Here is a 21,760-nt window from a genome sequence, read left to right as displayed (position 1 = left end):
AAGGGAGGGTTCTGTGCTAGAGACCTGTGAACAGATTTCCTTTTAGAAAACAAGTAATATGCATTCAGATGTTGTATAATATTGTAAAGGTGTTTTTTTTTCTCTCTCTCTTTGTGTGTGTGTGTGTGTGTGTGTGTCTGTGAGTACGTACACATATTTACCTGGTGCTGGCTATGTTTGAGCCCACACTCTTAAGGTATTATGTATTCTTGTATTGTAATATAAATAATTAAAATGTTTTATACATAGTGGGTCTACGGTCATTATTTGCAATTTGCAACAGCCATTGTGAAAATATAGGTTTGGAGTGTAGATCATACATTTTAGCCCTCATGTTCTGTGGACAATCATGTATCAACAAAACAAAATATATCCTTATGCAGTGTAGTTTCTGAAAGGCAGCAGATAGGGAAAAATATAGACAAATTGGGCACTGGTAAAATGTTTCTAAAATTTTAACTAAGTATTTGTAATTTATATGTCAGCAAAGATGCTTTTGGCACCCAGATAATGTAGTTCTACCAGTAGAGAGCCTAACACGACCATGCTACCCAACAAAACCTTGATTGACCTCTTTTTGACAAAAAAACAGCAACATACAAAGCTCTCGTAGGGGAAAGAATATACATGCGATGCGTATGTGTGACATGACATGTTGTCAATAAACAAAAAAGTATTAAATAAGCAGAAAACAACAAAAAACAAACCAAAAAGGGGGAGATACTTAAATGAGCCGTATGTAAGATTGTGGCCAAAACTGGTAACTTACTGCAATCACTTTCAAATTACTGTAGAGCGGTGCATCCCCTCCCCCTCCCCCTCCCCTAGATTTCTTAATGTCTAGTGACATATATCAGGGCCATTTTATGATTAATTGAAATACATTTTTTACATACAGCTCCTTTAAAAATACATAAGTCAAAGGCAAAAAGGCTAGAGAAAATAAAATTAACATTTGGAGCGGCACTACAAGCGACAGGGGGAGGTTAATCAAAACAGTAGTTTCCTACATATATCACTACACGTTTTTTCTTGCAATTTTAGTAGATTTGATCTTTTTCAGTGAGGTAAAAAAATATTTTAAATGATTTATAAACCAAACAAAGGAAGGCTTAGAGAACATCTGACCTCTTGTCCTGTCGCAGGCAGTGAAATGGCAGTTATTTGGGTAACGCACGACCTCGTGTGGTTATTGCTTTATCATTGCTTATCATTTGCAGTGGTTATTTGACTCCAGATCAATAGGTGTCGCAGTGTAAAAGCCGAGTGCCGAGTGTTCTTGAGTTCGCTTTGCACTCTGGGAGGTTTGTCCTCTTTAGATGTCATTGTACATTCTACTTTATTTGTAAAGTAATAGAAAATCAGTATGGCTGGATCCACAGCGGATGAAAAGCTCCGCTTTGAGCAGTTAACAAAGCTTCGGCGGCAATGGCTTAAAGATCAGGAACTCAGTCCTCGAGAGCCTGTCACTGCACCCAAAACACCCGGCCGCATCGAGCGATTCTGGGGTGGATTTCTGGAGCCCAAGACACTCTGGAGACTTTACGTGAGTTTATGCCTTATATGATCTATTTATCCAGAAATTAAAAATGTATGTTGTGTATAAGTAACATGCATTGAAGTCTAACTGAGGATTTTAACGGCAGGATATTATTATAACATGCAATTTTGTCTTATCTTTTTTTTATGTGGACGAACCAGACATTTAAAGCCTATAATGCCAGTGTTTTTGCTATCACGCGGATTCTGATCCCGGCCTGGGTCGTGCATTACTATATGAAGTACCATGTCGCTGTAAGTGCATGTTTATTATGGTCACACTGATTTCTTTGAACATAATTAATTAATTATTGTGTGTGTGTGTGTGTGTGTAAGGATGTACATTATTCGATGAGAAGTAGGAGTAAAAAAGGAGTTCAACACTTATGTTACGTTTTGACTCGCAAAGTCAAAATAGATTTGAAGTACTTGTTTTTATTTATTTATTATTTTTAACACTTTACAATAAGGTCTCATTTGTTAACAGTATATTTACTTCTAAGACATGGTATGATAAACAGTTAACAAAAAGTATGGTTTATTAAAATGTTAAATTTGGTATTTCATCAGGCATGGGCTTGAATAGGCTTCAACTTATCCATGTGCAGGGCAACGATGACACCAGAATAGTAGCCTAATATTCATGACTCATGATAAAAATACAAAATTATGCTAGACACGCATGCTGGCACTCTGTCCCTGACTTCAAACATTTAAAGTCTTAAATTATGTATTTTATAAAATAATGTATTGTATATTTAAATTTTTAATCATAAATAATAAACATGGAAGCTCAAATGTGCAGGGTGTTTCCAGAGTTTGATAATTGCAAATAATTGTGGAGTAATATATAATATAATATAATATACATTTTTTTTGCATTCATATTTATTTATTTGTTTTCTTTACTCTTAGAATGTAGAAAACATTACTGTATGCTGCAGATCATTTCATCATTTTACATTTTAATTTACTGTAAAGGTCTTTGTCTAGGTGACCCTTTCTAGCTATCAAAACTGATAACTGTTTGGGTGTGACATTGACCAACCATATTTGTATATATTGGAACACTTTTGCCATGGCAATTTTAAACAATTACTAACAACATTAATTGAATCTATGCATGTTTATATTTTATTTGACACCTAATTAATTTCTATTAAAATTCACATAGTTCACCCAAATATTAAAATTCTGTCATCATTTAATTACTCACCCTCACGTTCTTCCAAACCTGTATGAATTTCTCTCTTTTGTGTTGAGCAGAAGAAAGAAAATCATGCAGGTTGATGTATGATTTTAACTGCGGTTTTGTTTTGATTGTATTTATTCAACTCGGTTTTTGCCATGAAGTTGCTGACGTGGCATTAAAAAGCTATACTATTTCTACACAAATACCAGATAATATACTGGAAGCTCCATCCATAATCAAACACACCTGAAAATTCTAACCAAAGTTTTCAGTTACTTAAAAATTACAGGCAGGTGTCTGTTTGATTAAGGATGGAGCTAAACTCTGCAGGACAGAATTGCCCATCCCTAAACTTAATACTTCAACAAATCAAACAGGTATAAAACATAACATACTGAAAGAAGTATCTAGAACATTCACTTAAAAATAGAACATGCTTGCTAACGTTATCAATCAAATCAATGATTTCAGATGTATCTATTTACTGTAACCTACCTCATCAGTGAAGTATCAGAAAATTAGTTTGACAATCTGGGTTTATCATATTTGATGCTAAATTAAATCTGTCTACACTTTAATTTTGGGAAAACTATACATATTGTTGCTATCCACGATACATATTTTTGTATTGTGATATATATCCTGACATGTTATATTGTTGTACCCTTAATAAATATGAATGCAGTATTTCTTTCAATTCAGTGTAATGGTTATATCTATTAAAAGGCTGATTACATTCTATTTTAGTGAACCAAAACTATACAAAAACTGAGGGACTGACATATTTCCATAGATAAAATGACAGATAAAATTAATATCTTTGTGTTTTGGTTGATCATTATCATGTTAAAATTTAAAACTCAAATAGAATGATATTTCTTGTTTCCACAGAAAAAGCCATATGGAATTGTTGAGCTAAAACCCAGACTGTTTCCTGTAAGTATATTTGGTCGAAGCAGTATTATCACACTAGTAATCATTTATATTTACATTTTACATTTATTCAGTTAGCAGCCTCTTTTATCCAAAGCTACTTATAATTTAAAGCATAGACAAAGGAATATAGTAAAGTAATCAGTAAGATGTTTTGTAAATTAACATTCAAGTAATCATTCATATTGATGTTTCTAAATGTCCTCATACACATCTTTCTTTGTGCATGTTTGTTTTTCAGGGAGACACCATTTTGGAAACAGGAGAAGTTGTCCCAGATCTTCCTGAAGCAGAGAGTCATGGTCATCATTAAAGATGCCCGTTTATATTCAGTGTAAACATCCTGTCTGCACTGGTTGTAAAATTAACGTTTGAGTGTATACTATGTCAATAAAATTTATTATACAGATTCTGTGTGCTTTTCCTGTGCTTTCAAGTGACAGTTACAAAGTAAAGATCCGCACACCGGAGAGCTCCCATTCACAAATTTATTTTAAGTGTAACGTTTCGGGCCTTTACGGCTCTTCCTCAGACTCAGACTGGGATGTGCGTGATTTTATTACCCCTTATACTACTTCAAGTGACAGTAACACACCAGTTTGGGTAGATTACTCCTGAATATAAATATTCTGGTACTGAGTAAAAATTAATTTTGATCATTAAAATTAAGGCTATTTAATCTGATTCTATTTTGATAAAAACAATGAACAGTCAAGAGCAACATTCTTTAACAACACAAGGAGTCTTAGACATTTGTTATTGTATGATATTTTTAGGGAGAAAATGTCAAATAAAACAGATTTTCCTAAATAGTAGTGAAAAATGTAAAGTTTTTTTTTATTTTTTTATCAATTAGAATATAATACACTCTGTCGTTGCTATTTAGTTAACAATTATCTAGTGTTTTTGTGAGTGTTTTAGTATTTTGAAATTATGAAATTAAAAATATTAACGCGTCAAATTCAGCTTACTTTGGACGTCTTTCTTGCACTTGGGTGATATGCTTTTATTTTGAAGTGAGAAACAGGAAGTTCTGAAAGCGACTGCATTTCACTTCCGAGATGTTCTTATTTTTTACGTCATAATCAACATTGCTTATGTAGAACTAGACCGACTGAGAGAAGTTGGGTCATTTTTGGTTCTTAGTAAACGATTTTTATATTTACAGTAAAGGTGTAGCTATAAAATCCTTCAGATATTATGTATTTCAGACTTTTTGAATATCGTGTAACGTTAGTGATCTTTGAACTGGCACTGCTTTGTTAGGCATTAGGTAAGTTAACGTACATTATTTTCAGGTTAACTTACATGTTTTTGTGGATTCTGTAATGCATTATTACAATTATTAAACGGTACAAGTCATAATGCTCCTTTTTTGTTTCAGATACTTAAGCGAGATGCTTCCAGTGGAATCCAGATGATCTAAGTAACTTAACGTTACTCCGAAAGTTTCAACAAATACAAGGAAGAGTAAGTAAAACATAATTTTTAAGGGGATATTAGTTCTAACGTACATTATTCGCTTCTACATAGATTTATTATAGAAATGTATTTATTGCGATTAACACAAAAGCTAGTATTACACTGCATAGTTTTGTTTATATGCTTCACGGTAGGCTATTTTGAAACGCAGCAAAGGTCCAATATTTTGTTGTATCTATCAAAAAGTAGGTTATTATTACTAAGAAGAAAAAAATTGTAATGTGAGTGAACACGATCACAGAAATACTAATATATTAGTAGGCTATTTATTGGTATGTATTCATATTTACTCATAGAATATTTCGTAATAATGTGACGTACAAAAGTTTCTAATATTAAGCAGTGAAGCTGTTTTGTTTTTAAAAAATCTGAGGAATAATAGAACAGTATGCTATACTACCTAAAAAGGTTTTCTTTTAGGGAATTCATTACAGTATCACTTTGACATCTTGTACTCCTTAAAATATATAAATAAGTTCCAATTCATTATTTTTCTTTTAATTTATAATGTTATTTAAACTTTCTAAACATTCACATTTAGACAAATGTAGCGAATGCTGAGAACAGTACAAGTAGCCTAATAATTCAAATGTTTCTTCCATCAGATAATGGCATCACCACAAATGAAGGAGCGCCCATCAGGTTTTGTGTTAAACACAATATCAAAAGCAGCATCTCCAGAATCAAAGTGCCCAATCTGCCTGGATCACTTTAAAAACATATCATATCTTGATGTGTGCCTACATAAGTTTTGCTTCTGCTGCATTCATGAGTGGTCAAAGAACAAAGCAGAATGCCCCTTATGCAAGCAGCCATTTAATTCAATCTATCACACCATTAAATCTGAAGATAACTACAAGAGATTTGACCTGCGACCAACTGAGAATGGCTCATTTGGCAACATGGCAGGGCAAAGATTCAGGTATCGCACCACACTTACCGGTGACCGCAGACCAGCAATGAGGAGAACGTCTCCTCCACCTGACCATGGTGTCATATTTGAGGGCCTGAGAGGATCTCTTCCACAGCGGCACAGCAGAGATCTCCATAGCATGATAAGGAGGCTGGCAGTAAGGCAAAGAAGAGAGAGTGAGGGCAGGTCTGTACAAAGTATTCATGAACAAGAAGTGATTAAATTCAGACGAGCCTTGTACAGAAGAGGTGTGCGAGTCCAAAGCGTGCAGGATGGTGGCCGTACCAGGGAGACCTCCGCAGAGTTCTTTAAAAGAAATCCTGCTTGTCTCCACAGGCTTGTACCTTGGTTGAGACGAGAGCTGACTGTTCTGTACGGTACCCATGGTTCCCTTGTCAATATAGTGCAGCACATCATCATGACTCTGATCACTCGACAAAACTTGGACGACCAGATTGTTCTACATGAGCTTCGGCCCTTCTTGCTGTCCCACACTGAGCACTTCCTGCATGAGTTTCTCAGCTTTGCTCAATCCCCATTCAACATGGAGGCATATGACCAGCGTGCTGTTTATGATTTGCCTCGGCCCTCCGAACAGAGTAGCAGTTCAGAAACATCTGTGATTGCCATCTCTGAAGATGAAAGTGATTCTTTAGTGTCAGGAGCCCAGGATTATGCCACTCCTAGGGTGACTTTGAGCCAAACAGCATGGGATGATGAGACCCCGGGGCCATCCTACACTTCAGAGCTATCTCAGGTATTACCTTTCCATGTGAGGGACTCAGATTCTGATAGTAGTGTTGGGGAAGCAGTAGTTTCTGTTGCTGCAGTGCCACATCAGGACTGTCCAGGAAATACTGCCACTATTGCAGTGGAAGAAGAGGACTCCTCTGGCAGTGATGAAGACTGCGTTATTATCAGCTATGTTAAGCCAGTGGCAGAAAGGACACCAGAACTGGTCCAGCTTTCTTCTGACTCTGAACATTCTGAGCCGAATGAAGAGCCGCAAAACCCTCAAGCACCCCAACACATTCGTTTTAATTCAGAGTCGGATTTGTCACCCATTGTAACTCAGAGACCCTCAAGGAGGCCAACAAGGTCCTCTTGCTCACCTGATGACACCTCTACACATCTTAGAAAAGAAGATAAATATGGTAAAAGGAATCATGAAAGGGAGTTGTCAGGATCTAGAGAAGGATCCTCACACAGCAACAGGACACACTCTTCCTCTTGTAGCAGGAAGCACCCATTGTCTAAAGAGAGCAAGCATAACCGGAACCAAGGAAAGGACACAAGTCGCCACACCTCTAGTTATTGGCATTCATATAGCCATTATAGTCAGCAAGGCAGTGACAGGAGTTGTTATACAGAGACATGCTCATCCTACACCAGCTACTACAGAAGTGATTATAATCGCCCTCATTCTCTATCACACAGCAGAAGGCGAAACGTGGATCGTGAGGACAGAAGTAGCTCAAGGAGCACTTCTAGAATCAAGTCCGGCTCCTCCAGCGGTCAGGAAAGAAGACACTCAAGGAGCAATTCCAAAATCAACTCTTCGAATCGTCGCCACAGAAGTCATTATGAGAGCCATTCTAGAATCAACTCCTCCAACCGTAAGGACAGAAGTCGCTCAAGGAGCAGTTCTAGAATCAAGTGCAGTTCCTCCAAAAGTCACTCTAGAAGCAGTTCTAGATACAACTTCTCCAATCGTGAGGGCAAAAGTCGCTCCGGGAGCAATTCTCGAATCAACTCCTCCAACCGTCAGGAAAGAAGTCGCTCAAGGAGCAATTCTAGAATCAACTCCAAATCCTCACATCAGACATCACTACATGGTGAATATGGCAGGAAAAGGAAGTACAAAACAAAGCATTATGAGGAACCCTCAAGGAAGAGTCCTAGTACATTTTTCACAGATTCTGCTGAAGATGGTGCAAAAAAGAAAAACAAGAAGCATCACAAAAGGTGCAAGAGGAAAAGTAAGAGTCCAAGCGTTGATGACAAATCTGAGGATCACAGTAGAAAACATCACAAGAAGAAGAAAAAGAAACACAAGAAGAAGAGCAAGAGACATAATAGTGAGAGGAGGGTGGTAAAGCACAGCCCTGTTCTCATTACAATTAATAGTGACAGTGACAATGCTGACTCCAGTGAACCCTCAACCAGTAATATTTGTGCAGCTAGCTCCACTTTTACAACAGCAAACAGTTCTACAAAAACTGAAACTCAGCCGCTCAAGTCCAGTTTCCTAGACATGGAGCAACAGTCAACTGCTGGAACTGAATATAGTTCAGTGGGTGATGCAGGGAATCACCTCAAGACTGATTAACGCAAATGCCTTTGTGATTTTATATGTTCAATTTAACTGTAATTGAACTCCCCAATTTGTGATGAATAAAGATTAGCAAATGACTTCTTGAAATGCCCACATGTATTTTCAGAGTTGCAAAATCCATTTTTGTTTGCTGAGACATTTCATTTTGTATTGTGTACACATCACTTTTTTTTTTATTACATTACATTATTTAATTTATGAGTTATGATGGCATTTTAGTGGAATAAATCATGCAAAATATTCAAGACATTTGATGGATTATAGTGTAACAAAAAAACAAAACAAAAATAAGTTTCAGTGCTTAAATTACATCCCATAACACAAAGTCTAATAGTAGCGTTGTCTTCATCGTTAAAATGTAGTTGTTTTATGGTTATCTTCTCTTGGATCCACTCTTGTGGGGTTCGAGATTATTTCATTATTTGGGTTTAGTTAAATCACAGTAGGCGGCGCTACTGCGCTTGTTTCGCTTGCGCAGCGCCATAAAACAAGCAAGAACAAGTAGGAATCTGATGTTATAGTTTATTGTTGCACGTGGAAGCATAGAAGAAAATGGCATCGGACAGTCACATAAAGGTAAATTAAATATTATTATGAAATATGACACGTGAGTTATGTAAGAAAATAGTTTAGGGGAGTGGTACTGCAGTGTTTTCACGTCAACATTCGAAAGAACCAAATGTTGCATTACTTGGCTTCTGAAATGAACATTAACTTCATAATAATATCTATGTGTTGTTGTAATCGTTAGAATAGAGCACTTCTCTTTCCTTCCAGTGTCAGCATCCCGTTGCGCTCTTTAGAGCATGATGAAAACCTAATACGACAACATGCTTTACGGTTAAACAGTTTTGTTTCCTGGTTCATGATAGACCAACGAGAGTGTTCCTTTTGTTTTTTTTTGGCATTGACATAAATTTTGCATTTCGAAAAGTTTGCTACTTCAGTATTTGTTGATTTTTTCCCCCCACATGTTTCCATACTGTAGAACAAAGGTAAGCATTTAATAAGTTTCAAATTGGCAAAAACATTTAATATATGCAAAGAGTCAATATTTACAGTGTTGACCCTTTTTCCTCATAACCTCTGCCATTTTCTCAGAAAGGCCCGGTTCTTGCCAGCTATAGAAGGGTGGGCTGGCAGATATGCTGAGTGGGCAAATGTGGGGAAATTTGTTTGGAAAATGTATTTATTCATTAGATATTACTTGGGTGCACATGTTATTGTTTGTTGTTTGTGGGTCAGTAAATCAAGCCAGTGACTAAACTGTCAGTTTCACATTATTTCTCTTAATAGCGTGAAAATAATCTGTTGTTTAAATTGTGATTAAATTATATACAGAAAGCAATTAAAGAACGCTCCCTTAATAATCACTGGAGCTTTCATTCATACAGCACAAGTTTATCAGTGTTCTGGACTCTCACCAAAACTCCCATTATAATCAGTGATGCTGTCTACACTGCACAATGAATCTCTTATTTACATAGTGTTTGCACTGTTAGTTATGATGAAAGCATTTGTGAGAGTGCAGAAATCGAGTTGTGTTGACGAGATCACTGCATTTAATGCACTCAAGAGACATGTCTGTCATCGGCTACATTGCTCATAGTCATCACTGCAACCTTTCATGCCACGGGAGTAGATCTAAATATTATGCTATAATCAACACTTTTCACGATTTGTTTATCTCGAATAGTAATAGTAATAGTAAAAACGTTGTAAAGTTTTCAAGAGAGTTCCACATGTAATACTTATTTCATATTCAAAGATGTTAGTCAATCATAGCAGTGGGCATTTACATTAAAGTCTCTCAGTGGACACGCCCCTTCCAATAGGGCATTCAAATCAGAAGGCTAAAATCATGGTAGATCAGGCCTTTTTTTTCTAAATTATGATATTTTTTGACAATGTAAAAATCATACTAACATTTTACGTTCACCTCCGTAAACATAAAAAAATGCATTCCATGACCCCTTTAATTGAAACAAACAACTGCAGACACCATCCCACCTTTAGATATGTCTATAATACAGCATCTCATGTTCTTATAGATAGGAATAATTGGTGGATCTGGTCTTGATGATCCAGATATCCTGGAGGGAAGAACAGAACGATATGTAGTCACACCATTTGGAAAGGTGAGTGTCTCTGCATCGTGTCTGCTGTGCTTTCTAACATGCGTGTTTATAAGAGAGCATATTTGGAATGAATATATCCATTTGCTTGAATTGAACTGAGAAGTTGATAAAATCACAAATTGTTAGGATTTTGCTTTTAAATCATGTGGTAACCATAGTATATCACAGATGGGCAGAGCCAGAAGGTTTATTTATTGACACTCATTTCCTCCTCTCTTTTGACAGCCATCTGATGCGCTAATTTTGGGCAAAATAAAGAATGTTGAATGTGTCCTTCTTGCAAGGTGATTACACTGGCATGTATATACAATACATTTGCTTTGACTTTTACTTGAAATGCCTGCTGGTTTTATATTTAATATAATATAATTTATATTATCCCCCCAACAAGGCATGGGAGACAACACACCATCATGCCCACCAATGTAAATTACCAGGCCAATATTTGGGCATTGAAGGAAGAGGGCTGCACTCACCTGCTAGTCACAACAGCATGCGGTTCTCTGAGAGAGGACATCCAGCCTGGGGACATTGTTTTGATTGACCAGTTTATTGATAGGTAAGTATTCATTTGTCTATAATAATTTGACATTACACTTTTAATTTCACCCTCACTTAAAATAATATTTTAAAGACAATAGAGGTGGAGGACATACAAAGCTACTAAACAATACTGAATGAAGCAAACACTGAGACATCCTTTGACCTTTGTTGAAGGTACTAGAGTCGACTCCCATACTAGAGCTGTTCAAAGTCAAGGAATCGACGACTCATCCAGACACAATATTAAAACTGATATCGCTAAACAAATTTAAGATAAATTCGTATGCTTTTTTTTTCTTGTCCTTGTCTTCGTTGGAATAATGAATAAGAGTGCTTCTTGTTTGCTGATTGGCTGCTGTTTGTAATAAGCTACTTAAAGGTGCTGTATGTAATTTTTTTTTACTTCGCTAAAGCATGAAAATACCATATGTTTGCAGATATTTAGGAAACCTAAGTTCACATAGCCTAACGTTTCTCTGAAAAACAATGCTAATGCCAGTTATTTTACTTTGAAATGTTTGTTCTGTGTTCGAATGTCTGTTTTTGTTTTGGTCTGTGTGATTCCGACCACTGCCAATTTATCCAATAGTATTTTGACACCCCAGGTTGCCAGTAGGTGGAAAACACAGCGTTTTGCAGCCATGGAAGCCAGCAAACGAACTGGGTCAGAGATTGCAGATTCTGCCCGACCTAAAAAGCTAATCTAATTGTCATCAACTTGCATTGTAAGTCTCCTCGCCTTCTATTGTCAATTGCGCTCGCTCCAGTTGCGTGTCCTCAATCTGGCAACCCGTGTGAGTGTCGAGTCTGAGGAGAAGGGGGCGGGGGAAACAACTCTCTCCAATATTTACAATTTGGACTGCAGTACCCATTTCCACCACTAGCTATTCATTAAACATACTGCACCTTTAATTTGAATGTCAAAAGGAAGGTTGAATTACAAATTTCTATTCACTTTTGTTCTGTAGTGGAATTACAGTTAGAGCACATAAAGAGACCAATATCCTTAATGAAGACCAGGAGTCAAAGCTGAAGTTGACAGAGTTTTGAAGTCAAAGTTCTCCACACTTCCAAAGGCTGTAGTAGGAGTAAGATGATCTAGCCTAGAACTAAGGGCCAATCTCATTTCTCTGTCTTACCCCTTCCCCTTCCTCTACCCCTTTGTCTGCGTCTTCCCCTTGCCCTTCGATAACGAGTGAAGGGGGGTAGGGGGAAGAACGTTTCATTAAAAAATGAGACACCACTCGATTACCGTTTGCGTCATCTTCCCTTTCCGCTAGCTGGCTGCTACGTCAACAGAGGCGATACGCGTTGACATAAACAAACGAAGATGCCGTCGACTCGGGTTGTTATATCGATTGCCTGGTCTCTCTTTATCTTTGCACGCTTGTGTGCCATCAGTCAAAGACATTGTTTCATTGTATTTAATGGCGGCGCCGGCGACACCATAAGCAAAACATTAGCAAACGGCAAATAGCGCATAGCTGCTAGCTAGCGGTTAACTAGTGATTCAAAACAAAAACATTACAATTAAAACCGCTTGAAGGTTTTATTAAAGGTATCATAAAACACGAGTGTCATTAAACTGCTGAAAATACATACATTTGTGCGACTCACTTCTGAGAAATTCCTACCCCTCTCTTTCAAGTGTGGTCCTCCGCAGACTTCGTTTCAAGGGCTATGTAGCCCTACGCCTTGGCCCTAGCCCTTAATCAAAATGAGAATTGGGACGCCACTTCCCCTCACATGAACGCGCAAAACCGAGGGGAAGGGGTAAGAGTAAGGGGTAAGACAGAGAAATGAGACGCAGCCTAACTTTGGACACAGAAACACTAGTACTTATTAGGGGCTTTCGCACTGTGTAGTTCTAGGAACTAGCCACCAGGATGGTTCACTGAGAACAAATGGTTCCCCTAGGAACGTTTTCCTGGTTGCATTCGCACCGCCAGTAGGAACTCTGAAGTGACGTAAGCCGCGCTTGTTGTTGCGACTTTTATTTTAATGGTGTGGCGGACCTTAATTTTGACGGCTTTGAGAACGCTAAAGCCTGAGCTCAGAGTGCTATCTCCGAGTTCATTAGTTTACAATCTGTCTAACAGTCCTGTCTAATACGTTAATAATACATAGAAGGTAGACGGTATATGAAAAGGTATTAGTGTATGGAGTGTGGTTGATGTCCAGTGTTGCTAGATGAGCAGAAATCATGTTTGGCTTGGTCCCCTCAAAGTTGCGTTGGATTTTCTCCTCAGCGTAAAGGTTAAGAGGCCCATCTATCACTGTTTTCCATTTTCAATAGATTTAATTTCTGGAGTAAATATATAGGTTGTAATCTGTGTGTTTACACAGCCTTTTTAAAAATGGTAGGTGCTGGTGTTTCGCGTGCGTTCGGCCAATCAGCATACACTAATGCCATGGATAGTTTCTATAGTGCTGGTTTAGACCCTACTCTGAAGTAGGAACTAAATTAGTTCCTCCAAAAATCGCTCCTAGTTCCTGTGTTGTGAACATGCCAAAATTCAGGTTCTTCCGCCAATAGTTCTAGGAACTATGAAAAGGTTCTTCCGATGCGAAAGCACCTATAGTCATATGGATAATCACGTTATTTCTACAGGTTCTGTACAGGTTAACAGTACAGATAAATTTAGCAACATCCGAATATTGTATTTTTCTGTATAATTCTGTATTCTATTGTATTGTATTGTTCTTTACGCAAATGAGGTCATTTAAAGTCATTATCTTTGACGCTCTCTGTCCCATATACATGAAGTTTGGTAAGGGTCACTGGTGTGTCATAGGAGTCAAAGACACTTCTCATCTGGAACATTTTGAACTCTTCTGGAGACTATTCCTTTGGCATGGTCACATGCGTCTCATCACAATAATAATAATAAACAACCCCTGCAAACACAATTGGATAAAACACAGGCTAGCTATATCTTTTCCCTTCAAGGCTGAGTTTTGTCAGAACATGAACACTACGGTCCACACATGTGCACAGAGCACTGGTATAAACTTTTGTACATGATTCACTCTCATAGTTAAAATATAGTGGCCAATGGTGCAATAAATCCTAAAAAGAATTACACATGCTAAGTATGCATAGCCTATGTGTTAATGGGTTCATGTAGTGCGTTATTGACCTTCATGACCTTAGAAACAGTTGTCTCATACAACTAGATGAGAAGAGCAAAATAAAATGAATTAGTTCAAACTGACAATTCTTGATTTTGTTGTATGAGCAAATTAATTAATTACAAAACAAGTACATATCTATTCTCTGCCAAGCCAGGCTAAATAAGTAAACACTTATACTGCATTCCTGTCAAGTCAAGTCAACTTCATTTATATAGTGCTTTTAACAATGTAGATTGTTCCAAAGCGGCTTTACAGAGATACAAGGATAGTTTAAAATAACAGAGAATGTTTTGGCTTTATAGCAGTTCTTGAATAAAGTTATTTTCCAGCTAAAATTAATTTGATTGATTCACTTCGGTCGCAACGATCATTAGTTATTAACTTAGGGGCTGCTAAAACAACACCGTTTTAACAGGAAACTTTACACAGACTTTAAACGCGAAACCTGTGAGAACGCTGATGGCGTGTTCATGCGTATTACGAGTTCAGTCTATTGGTATGCGCGTTTGAATATATGTGCGCAGGTTTGTAATTCCCTACAAACCAAGCCTTAAAAAAACTACTTGTCTGGCCTTAGTATTTTGATACAGAATTGTATCACTTCGGGGTAGATACGCGAACCGAATTTTCCCGACAACGCTTTATCTGTAGAGTGGTAAAGGGATCCTCCATAAGGAGAAACTAGTTGGCACTTTAGCACCCCGCTATGACATCGGGTCCAGACGCAGGTCCTTCATCAGATCTGGATACAGCCTGGATCCGGCAGGCTGCGGGAAAACCTCGGGATAAACAAAAACACTAAAATTAACGTAGATGCCATTCTTCTTATGATGTAACGAGTACATCAGGATTTATGTGAAGTGTTCCCGGTTCCGGCTGACCTGATCTATGCAGCCTAACATTGAATTATAGAAGTCTATAATGTGTTATGTGTATGCTAGGTCAAAGAGATGTGTTTTTAGTCTAGCTTTGAACTGACAGAGTGTGTCTGCTTCCCAGACAATGTTAGGAAGACTGTTCCAAAGTTTTGGTGCTAAATAGGAGAAGGATCTACCACCAGCAGTTGATTTTGATATTCTAGGTATTAGTAACTGGCCGGAATTTTGAGATCGCAATAGACGTGAAGGACTATAATGCGTTAAGAGCTCGCTCAAGTGCTGCGGAGCTAAACCATTTAGTGCTTTGTAAGTAATCAGCAATATTTTAAAATGTAGGCTAAACGATGTTTAATAGGGAGCCAGTGCAGTTTTGACAGAACCGGGCTAATATGGTCATACTTCCTGGTTCTGGTAAGAACTTGAGCTGCTGCGTTTTGGACCAGCTGTAGTTTGTTTATTAAGCATGCAGGGAAACCACCCAGTAGAGCATTACAATAATCTAGCCTTGAGGTCATGAACGCATTAACTAATTGTTCCGCATTTGTCAATGAGAGCATATGGCGTAATTTAGATATATTTTTAAGATGGAAAAATGCGGTTTTACAGATACTAGACACGTGACTTTCAAATGAAAGATTGGTATCAAAGAGCACACTCAGGTTCCTAACCGACGACGAAGACTTAACAGAGCAGCCATCAAGTGTTAGACAGTATTCTAGGTTATTACGTGAGGAATTTTTTTTGTCCAATAATTAGAATCTCTGTTTTTCCAGAATTTAGTAGAAGGAAATTGCTAGTCATCCAATTTTTTATATCAGCTATGCATTCCGTTAATTTTGTGAGTTGGTAGTTTTCGTTAGGTTATGAAGAAATGAGTATCATCGGCATAACAGTGAAAGCTAATTCAATGCTTCCTAATGATATCTCCTAATGGTAGCATGTACAGAGTGAACAGCAGTGGTCCTAGTACTGAGCCTTGTGGTACACCATACTGAACTTGTGATCGATAAGACATCTCTTCATTTACTGCTACAAACTGATAACGGTCAGATAAGTATGATTTAAACCATGCTAATGCAATTCCCCTAATGCCAACATAATTTTCAAGTCTTATTTAAAAGAATGTTGTGGTCAATAGTGTCAAATGCAGCACTAAGATCGAGTAACACTAATAGAGAGATACAACCACGATCGAATGATAAGAGCAAATCATTTGTGACTCTAATGAGAGCTGTCTCGGTACTATGGTACGGTCTAAATCCTGACTGAAAATCCTCGCAGATATCATTTCTTTCTAAAGAGGAACATAGTTGTGAGGATACTGCCTTTTCTAGTATCTTTGACAGAAAGGGTAGATTCGAGATCAGCCTGTAATTGACTAATTCTGTTGGATCAAGTTGCGTTTTTTTAACAAGCGGTTTAATCATAGCCAGCTTAAATGTTTTTGGTACGTATCCTAGAGACAAAGATGAATTGATGATAGTAAGAAGAGGATCTATGACCTCGGTTTAGATAATTTAATGAGTTTAGCGAATTCTTCCTCTCTTATAGCAATAAATGAATCTAATTTTTCCTTAGGGAGACTACAATGCACTCCCTGATGCGATACTGTAGTAGACGGTTGCATAGTTATAATTTTGTCCCTGATATTATTAATCTTATAAGTGAAGAAGTTCATAAAGTCATTACTGCTGTGTTGCTTGGAAATTTCTGAAATATAATGGAAATTTAATGGAAATATTGTCTATATTCTGTAATTGATATTTCATATTGTATTGCTATTATTATAGCTATATGCATACATAACATAAACTATATGCTATTATCAATATATTATTATTATTATTATTATTATTATATTATTGTACTTATATAATTATACTATTCATTACTATTTTATTTCTTTTTTATTTGCTGTATACTGTTTGTTTATTTTATTGACTTTACACTAAACTATTTACTATTACTTCTCACTTTATCTTATAGAATAGAATAGAATAGAATAGAATAGAATGAGGCATTTATATAGCGCTTTCATATGTACTACTGTACACCCAAAGCGCTTTACAATCATATCAGGGGTCTCTCCTCAACCACCACCAGTGTGTAGCATCCACTTGGATGATGCGACGGCAGCCACAGTACAACGGCGCCAGTGCGCTCACCACACACCAGCTATAGGTGGAGAGAGGAGAGAGAGTGATAGAGCCAATTCAATGTAAGGGGATTATTAGGAGGCCATGATTGGTAAGGGCCAATGTGTGGAATGTGGCCAGGACACCGGGGTTACACCCCTACTCTTTACGAGAAATGCCATGGGATTTTTAATGACCACAGAGAGTCAGGACCTCGGTTTTACGTCTCATCCGAAGGACGGTGCTCTTTTGACAGTATAGTGTCCTCGTCACTACACTGGGGCATTAGGACCCACACAGACCACAGGGTGAGCACCCCCTGCTGGCCTCACTAACACCTCCTCCAGCAGCAACCTGGTTTTTCTCAGGAGGTCTCCCATCCAGGTACTAACCAGGCTCAGTAAATTATATTTACTATTTGCATTGCACTGTAGTTGTACCATATCATATATATATTACCATAAAGGATCCATCAGTTATCTTCGTTATTGTATATCAGGAGTATCTATCTGTAAATATCTATCATTTTAGTGCTATAAAAATACAGAAAGCAGCCTGCCGGTGTGATTTGTAGGCCTATTTGCCGATTTGTTTCATTTTCTCAATGGCGGTCAATTCTAAGCACAAGAAAAGCTAAAATCGGGTTAAAAACTTTCTTTTATTGTGAAAATAAAATTATATCTCAGTATGGGGGTCTTCACAGTTCTTATCCAAGAATAAAAAGCCAAATACATGACAAACCTGAGCTTTGACAATTCCTTATTAAAAAAATAGTCTAATTATCGAGATTTTAATAACTAGAGATGGAACTTTTTGTACACCATGTACAAACCACTGAAATGGGTTGATAAATGTAAACGTTATTTTTGTTTTTATCCAGAAAAACCACAGCTCACCGGTTTACTTACATTTGTTTACAGCGGAGTCTTGCCCTCAGCAATATGGCGGATGCGTTGACGTATCGCAGCAACGTTCCAAAGCTATGTATTTATTATGTCCATGCGCAATACCACGTGAGAGAGAACTTAGTTTAATACTCATGGGACCCATCGACTGACGTCCAGCTTTCTGTGCACATGCTTTAGATGTGGGTGCTCAGAAAACCTTTAAAACGCATGCAGATAATAAACTTTCATAATGGTGAAGAACATGTCACGTGAGCGTGACCACGATAGAGATGATAATCAAAACCAAACAGATGTTTTTTTTTTATTGTTCCTCACAACACACCTCGTCAGTTTGATGCATATTCTTTTTCATTTCCTTTTCTTAATTCCATGCCAAAATGTCCCACACCACCTTGAAATCAAGGACAACAAAACGTGTTCAGACATTCTATGACGGGCAGCCCACCAGCCCCCCAGGTGTGTGTCACATCCCTATGGCTGAACCTTTCTGCAGCAAGACTAGAGAGGTTAGTGACATTTCCCAGCTCTCTGTCCTTATTATTCATCTTATCTTATTCTCTTCACCTTTTGCTTACCTCCTCTTGCAGGTTCTCCTGGAGGTTGCCCAGGCACTTGGTGTGAAGTGTCATACTCGAGGGACAATGGTGACCATAGAGGGTCCTCGTTTCTCTTCTCGGGCAGAGAGCCTAATGTTCAGACAGTGGGGTGCTGATGTCATTAACATGTCCACAGTACCGGAGGTGGTTCTTGCCAAGGAGGCTGGGCTGTGCTACGCTAGTATTGCAATGGCAACTGATTATGACTGCTGGAAAGAGCACGAAGAGGCGGTGAGCAGATAGAAGCCTCTGTCTGTGTCTGTGTGTATTTGTGTGTGTGTTCCTGCTTAACCATATTCTTATTTTTCGGGACATCCAGGAGCTCAATTCTATTGGTGGTGTTGGACTGTTTATTTTATATTGTATAAATAAAGTAAATAATTTTTTTACTTGTAAAAATGCTGTAAGGTTTCTGTCAGCAGACCTCAGTTTGAAACCCCCTGGGTTATAGCATTTATAATAATTAGCTGTAAATTAAAAACTATAAAAGTCTTTAGAATGACCCCATTTAGATAAGTATAGTTCATTTGAATCATTTGAGTTCAAGCCATTATTCCAATGAGCTGTGCACACGCACAGCTGCACGTTTCTGATGTTACTCCCACACAGACCAAACAGATTCTGTGCAGGAGGCAGACTTATGAATGTGTGTGGGGGGGAAAAGTGTAAAATTTCTTTAATCAGATCTATGTGAATGGACAGTCCATTTTGATTTCAGTCTGGAACGGAGTAATTCTGTGCCAAAATACACATTCAAAAGATTAAAAATTTCAAGTGCAAAGTGTTACCAAACACTGCTTTATTAATAAACTACACAATGTAATGTTTGAGTAATTTAGTAATTTATTTTGGGTCAAAGGAAGATTGATAAATATCTACAACCTTGGACCCACACAAACCCTGGTATTTCATTGGTTCTTATGTTTGTGGCAAATACTCACTCTAGAAACGTTGAGTAAAAAAAAAAAAAAAAAAATTGTGATCTGTTTTTCCAATACTGGTCTGCTGCTTCTCTACAATTTAATTAGAGTGCCATAAATAGAAGCATTTGTCTTTTGCTTACACATGCCACATAAAAGCCCTTCCTATTAAAAAAAAGTTTTTATGGTTAATTTTCATTGTAACTAGACCATGTGAGTTTTAACAGCGACAGTGTGTATAAACTTTTGATGCCATGTCAGAGAAAGGCCATAATAAAGGGCAAATGTGCTGCTATTGTGTTCAAAGTTGTTTGTATCCTATTGGTTTAGAAGGATTGTTATAGGATATTCCTTTTTAAGTCAATAAACTCTCCACAGATTATAGTTTCCGATAGCCGGACAACCGGTTAGGCTTGTAGTTTGAAGCAATGTTTACTTCCCCTTGCAGTTCAGAGTCCTCCTTCCGAGTTCCTGCTGCTGACCTCTAGTTTTCACGCCCCACTTCACCACATCCTTCCGACCCTGTCCTGTATTCTCATTCTCTCTCTGACTCATGCACAGACGATCATTTTGCTGCCAGATCAACACATTTTGCTGCCAGCCAATTAGTCAGTTCCTCTAAAGGAAAACATTGGTGATGAAAAACAGTCTACAGTTCAGTTTTCTTTCTTGATCACATGGATTTTTCTTGTTGCCGTCTTAATTCAGTAGGTTAACTATAGATCCTGTCATAGTCCCCTGTAGAATTTGAATGCACAATGTAGCTGTAGATAACTATGACTTACAAATTCAGGCATTAGAGACAATAGACCATTTGTTGCTTGAGCATAAAACTTGTGAAAGGTTATACATGACTCATGGCAACCTTATCTGCATTACTGAGTGGCCACGGGCAAACGTGAGACTCACTGAGAATTAACAGTGTGATATCTGTTATGTGAATTTTTTTAAAAATATAAAAAATTTTGTTTGTAGAGGTAACATTCAGTTTTAAGAATAAATGTGATCATTTTAAGGTCCGGATGCACTGCACCTTCATATCTTATCAGTTAATGAATCTCTATGGCTTGCTGGTCCATTAATAGCCATTTTTTTAAATGTACCATTATTTTTGTTTTTCCTATATATTTTTATAAACCTGCATGTACCAAACTTAGCTCCTTTTTATTTTATTTTATTTTTTAGGTGTGTGTGGACAATGTTCTAAAAACCATGAAGGAGAACGCGAACAAAGCTAGCAGTATCCTGCTCACAGCAATCCCACAGATCAGCCAGATGGACTGGGAGAGCACAATAAATGCACAAAAAGTGAGTTTAAAGCTCTTGAAATTAAGTAAAGTTCTGTTTTATTTTATCTTATTTTAATATATGTAATTATATAATAGATCTTTTTTTCTGACATGTATGAAACTTTCCATGTCATAATTTGTATTCCTTTCTGTTGCTGTCCAGTTGATGTCACAGTCTTCAGTAATGTTGCCCAAACATTAAAGTACTCTGCCATCAAGGAGCCATGAAGATGTGGTGTCCACAAATGCAATCATGTATCTGTTGATTACAAGTGTGACATTCTTACCGCTATATTAACCTAAAAAAAAGAAAAGGGGTTTGTTTGTCAGCCACACTGACATGAATGTGCATTTACCACTCTTTAAAATACAGTATTATGTTGATGTTGTTGTTTTTTGTTTTTTAAACAATTAGACATAATGCATGGAAGCATTGGTAGAGGGAATGGACAGGATCTTTTGATCTTTGAATCGTTTTTTCAGTGCCTTTTAAATGTAGTAAATATAGTAGTAGTGTATTTGGTTGTTTATATAGCTAAATACATTTCTCTCATAACCACAAATAAATGTATGCATTTGTTCCCCTATTATATTAGTATTCATTTTGCCACATTTCAATGAGCAGTGCTGAAACTTCTCCATTTTGAGTCAGCAGTGCATTTGTTTTTCCAGAGTTTTGTAAAGAACGGATGTCTATTTGTAACAAAAAATGTTAAACTGGTTGCTTGTCAGAAAAAAAAAAAAAAAAAAGTTCTGCAGTGTTTTTCCCTCAAGCAATCTTAACAGAAATATGTTCATTGTTTTAAAAATAATATTTCTGCTTT

The 21,760-nt window shown here is 37.3% G+C and overlaps 2 protein-coding genes across 2 annotated transcripts; both read left to right on the top strand.

The window, feature by feature from the left end:
• Positions 1 to 1,252: 1,252 nt before the first annotated feature.
• On the top strand, positions 1,253 to 4,071 carry ndufb6 (NADH:ubiquinone oxidoreductase subunit B). The gene is made up of 4 exons (XM_084394604.1): positions 1,253 to 1,546; positions 1,702 to 1,794; positions 3,623 to 3,667; positions 3,906 to 4,071. Exons 1-4 carry the CDS (start codon positions 1,367 to 1,369, stop codon positions 3,975 to 3,977), a joined length of 390 nt encoding a protein of 129 aa, XP_084250730.1. The 5' UTR covers positions 1,253 to 1,366; the 3' UTR covers positions 3,978 to 4,071.
• Positions 4,072 to 4,797: 726 nt separating this feature from the next.
• Positions 4,798 to 21,523, top strand: toporsa (topoisomerase I binding, arginine/serine-rich a). Its single transcript, XM_084402768.1, has 11 exons — positions 4,798 to 4,937; positions 5,049 to 5,134; positions 5,752 to 8,387; positions 9,329 to 9,389; positions 10,446 to 10,532; positions 10,758 to 10,816; positions 10,924 to 11,091; positions 18,535 to 18,637; positions 18,719 to 18,958; positions 20,833 to 20,955; positions 21,100 to 21,523. The coding sequence occupies exons 3-11, from the start codon at positions 5,755 to 5,757 to the stop codon at positions 21,136 to 21,138; spliced, it is 3,513 nt and encodes a 1,170-aa protein (XP_084258894.1). The 5' UTR covers positions 4,798 to 4,937; positions 5,049 to 5,134; positions 5,752 to 5,754; the 3' UTR covers positions 21,139 to 21,523.
• The last annotated feature ends 237 nt before the right edge of the window (positions 21,524 to 21,760 follow it).

The sequence above is a fragment of the Rutilus rutilus genome, assembly GCF_951802725.1.
Source record: "Rutilus rutilus genome assembly, chromosome: 2".
Taxonomy (NCBI): Eukaryota; Metazoa; Chordata; class Actinopteri; order Cypriniformes; family Leuciscidae; genus Rutilus; species Rutilus rutilus.
Note: the sequence above shows the minus strand (reverse complement) of the source record. Positions and strands in the feature narration are given on the sequence as shown.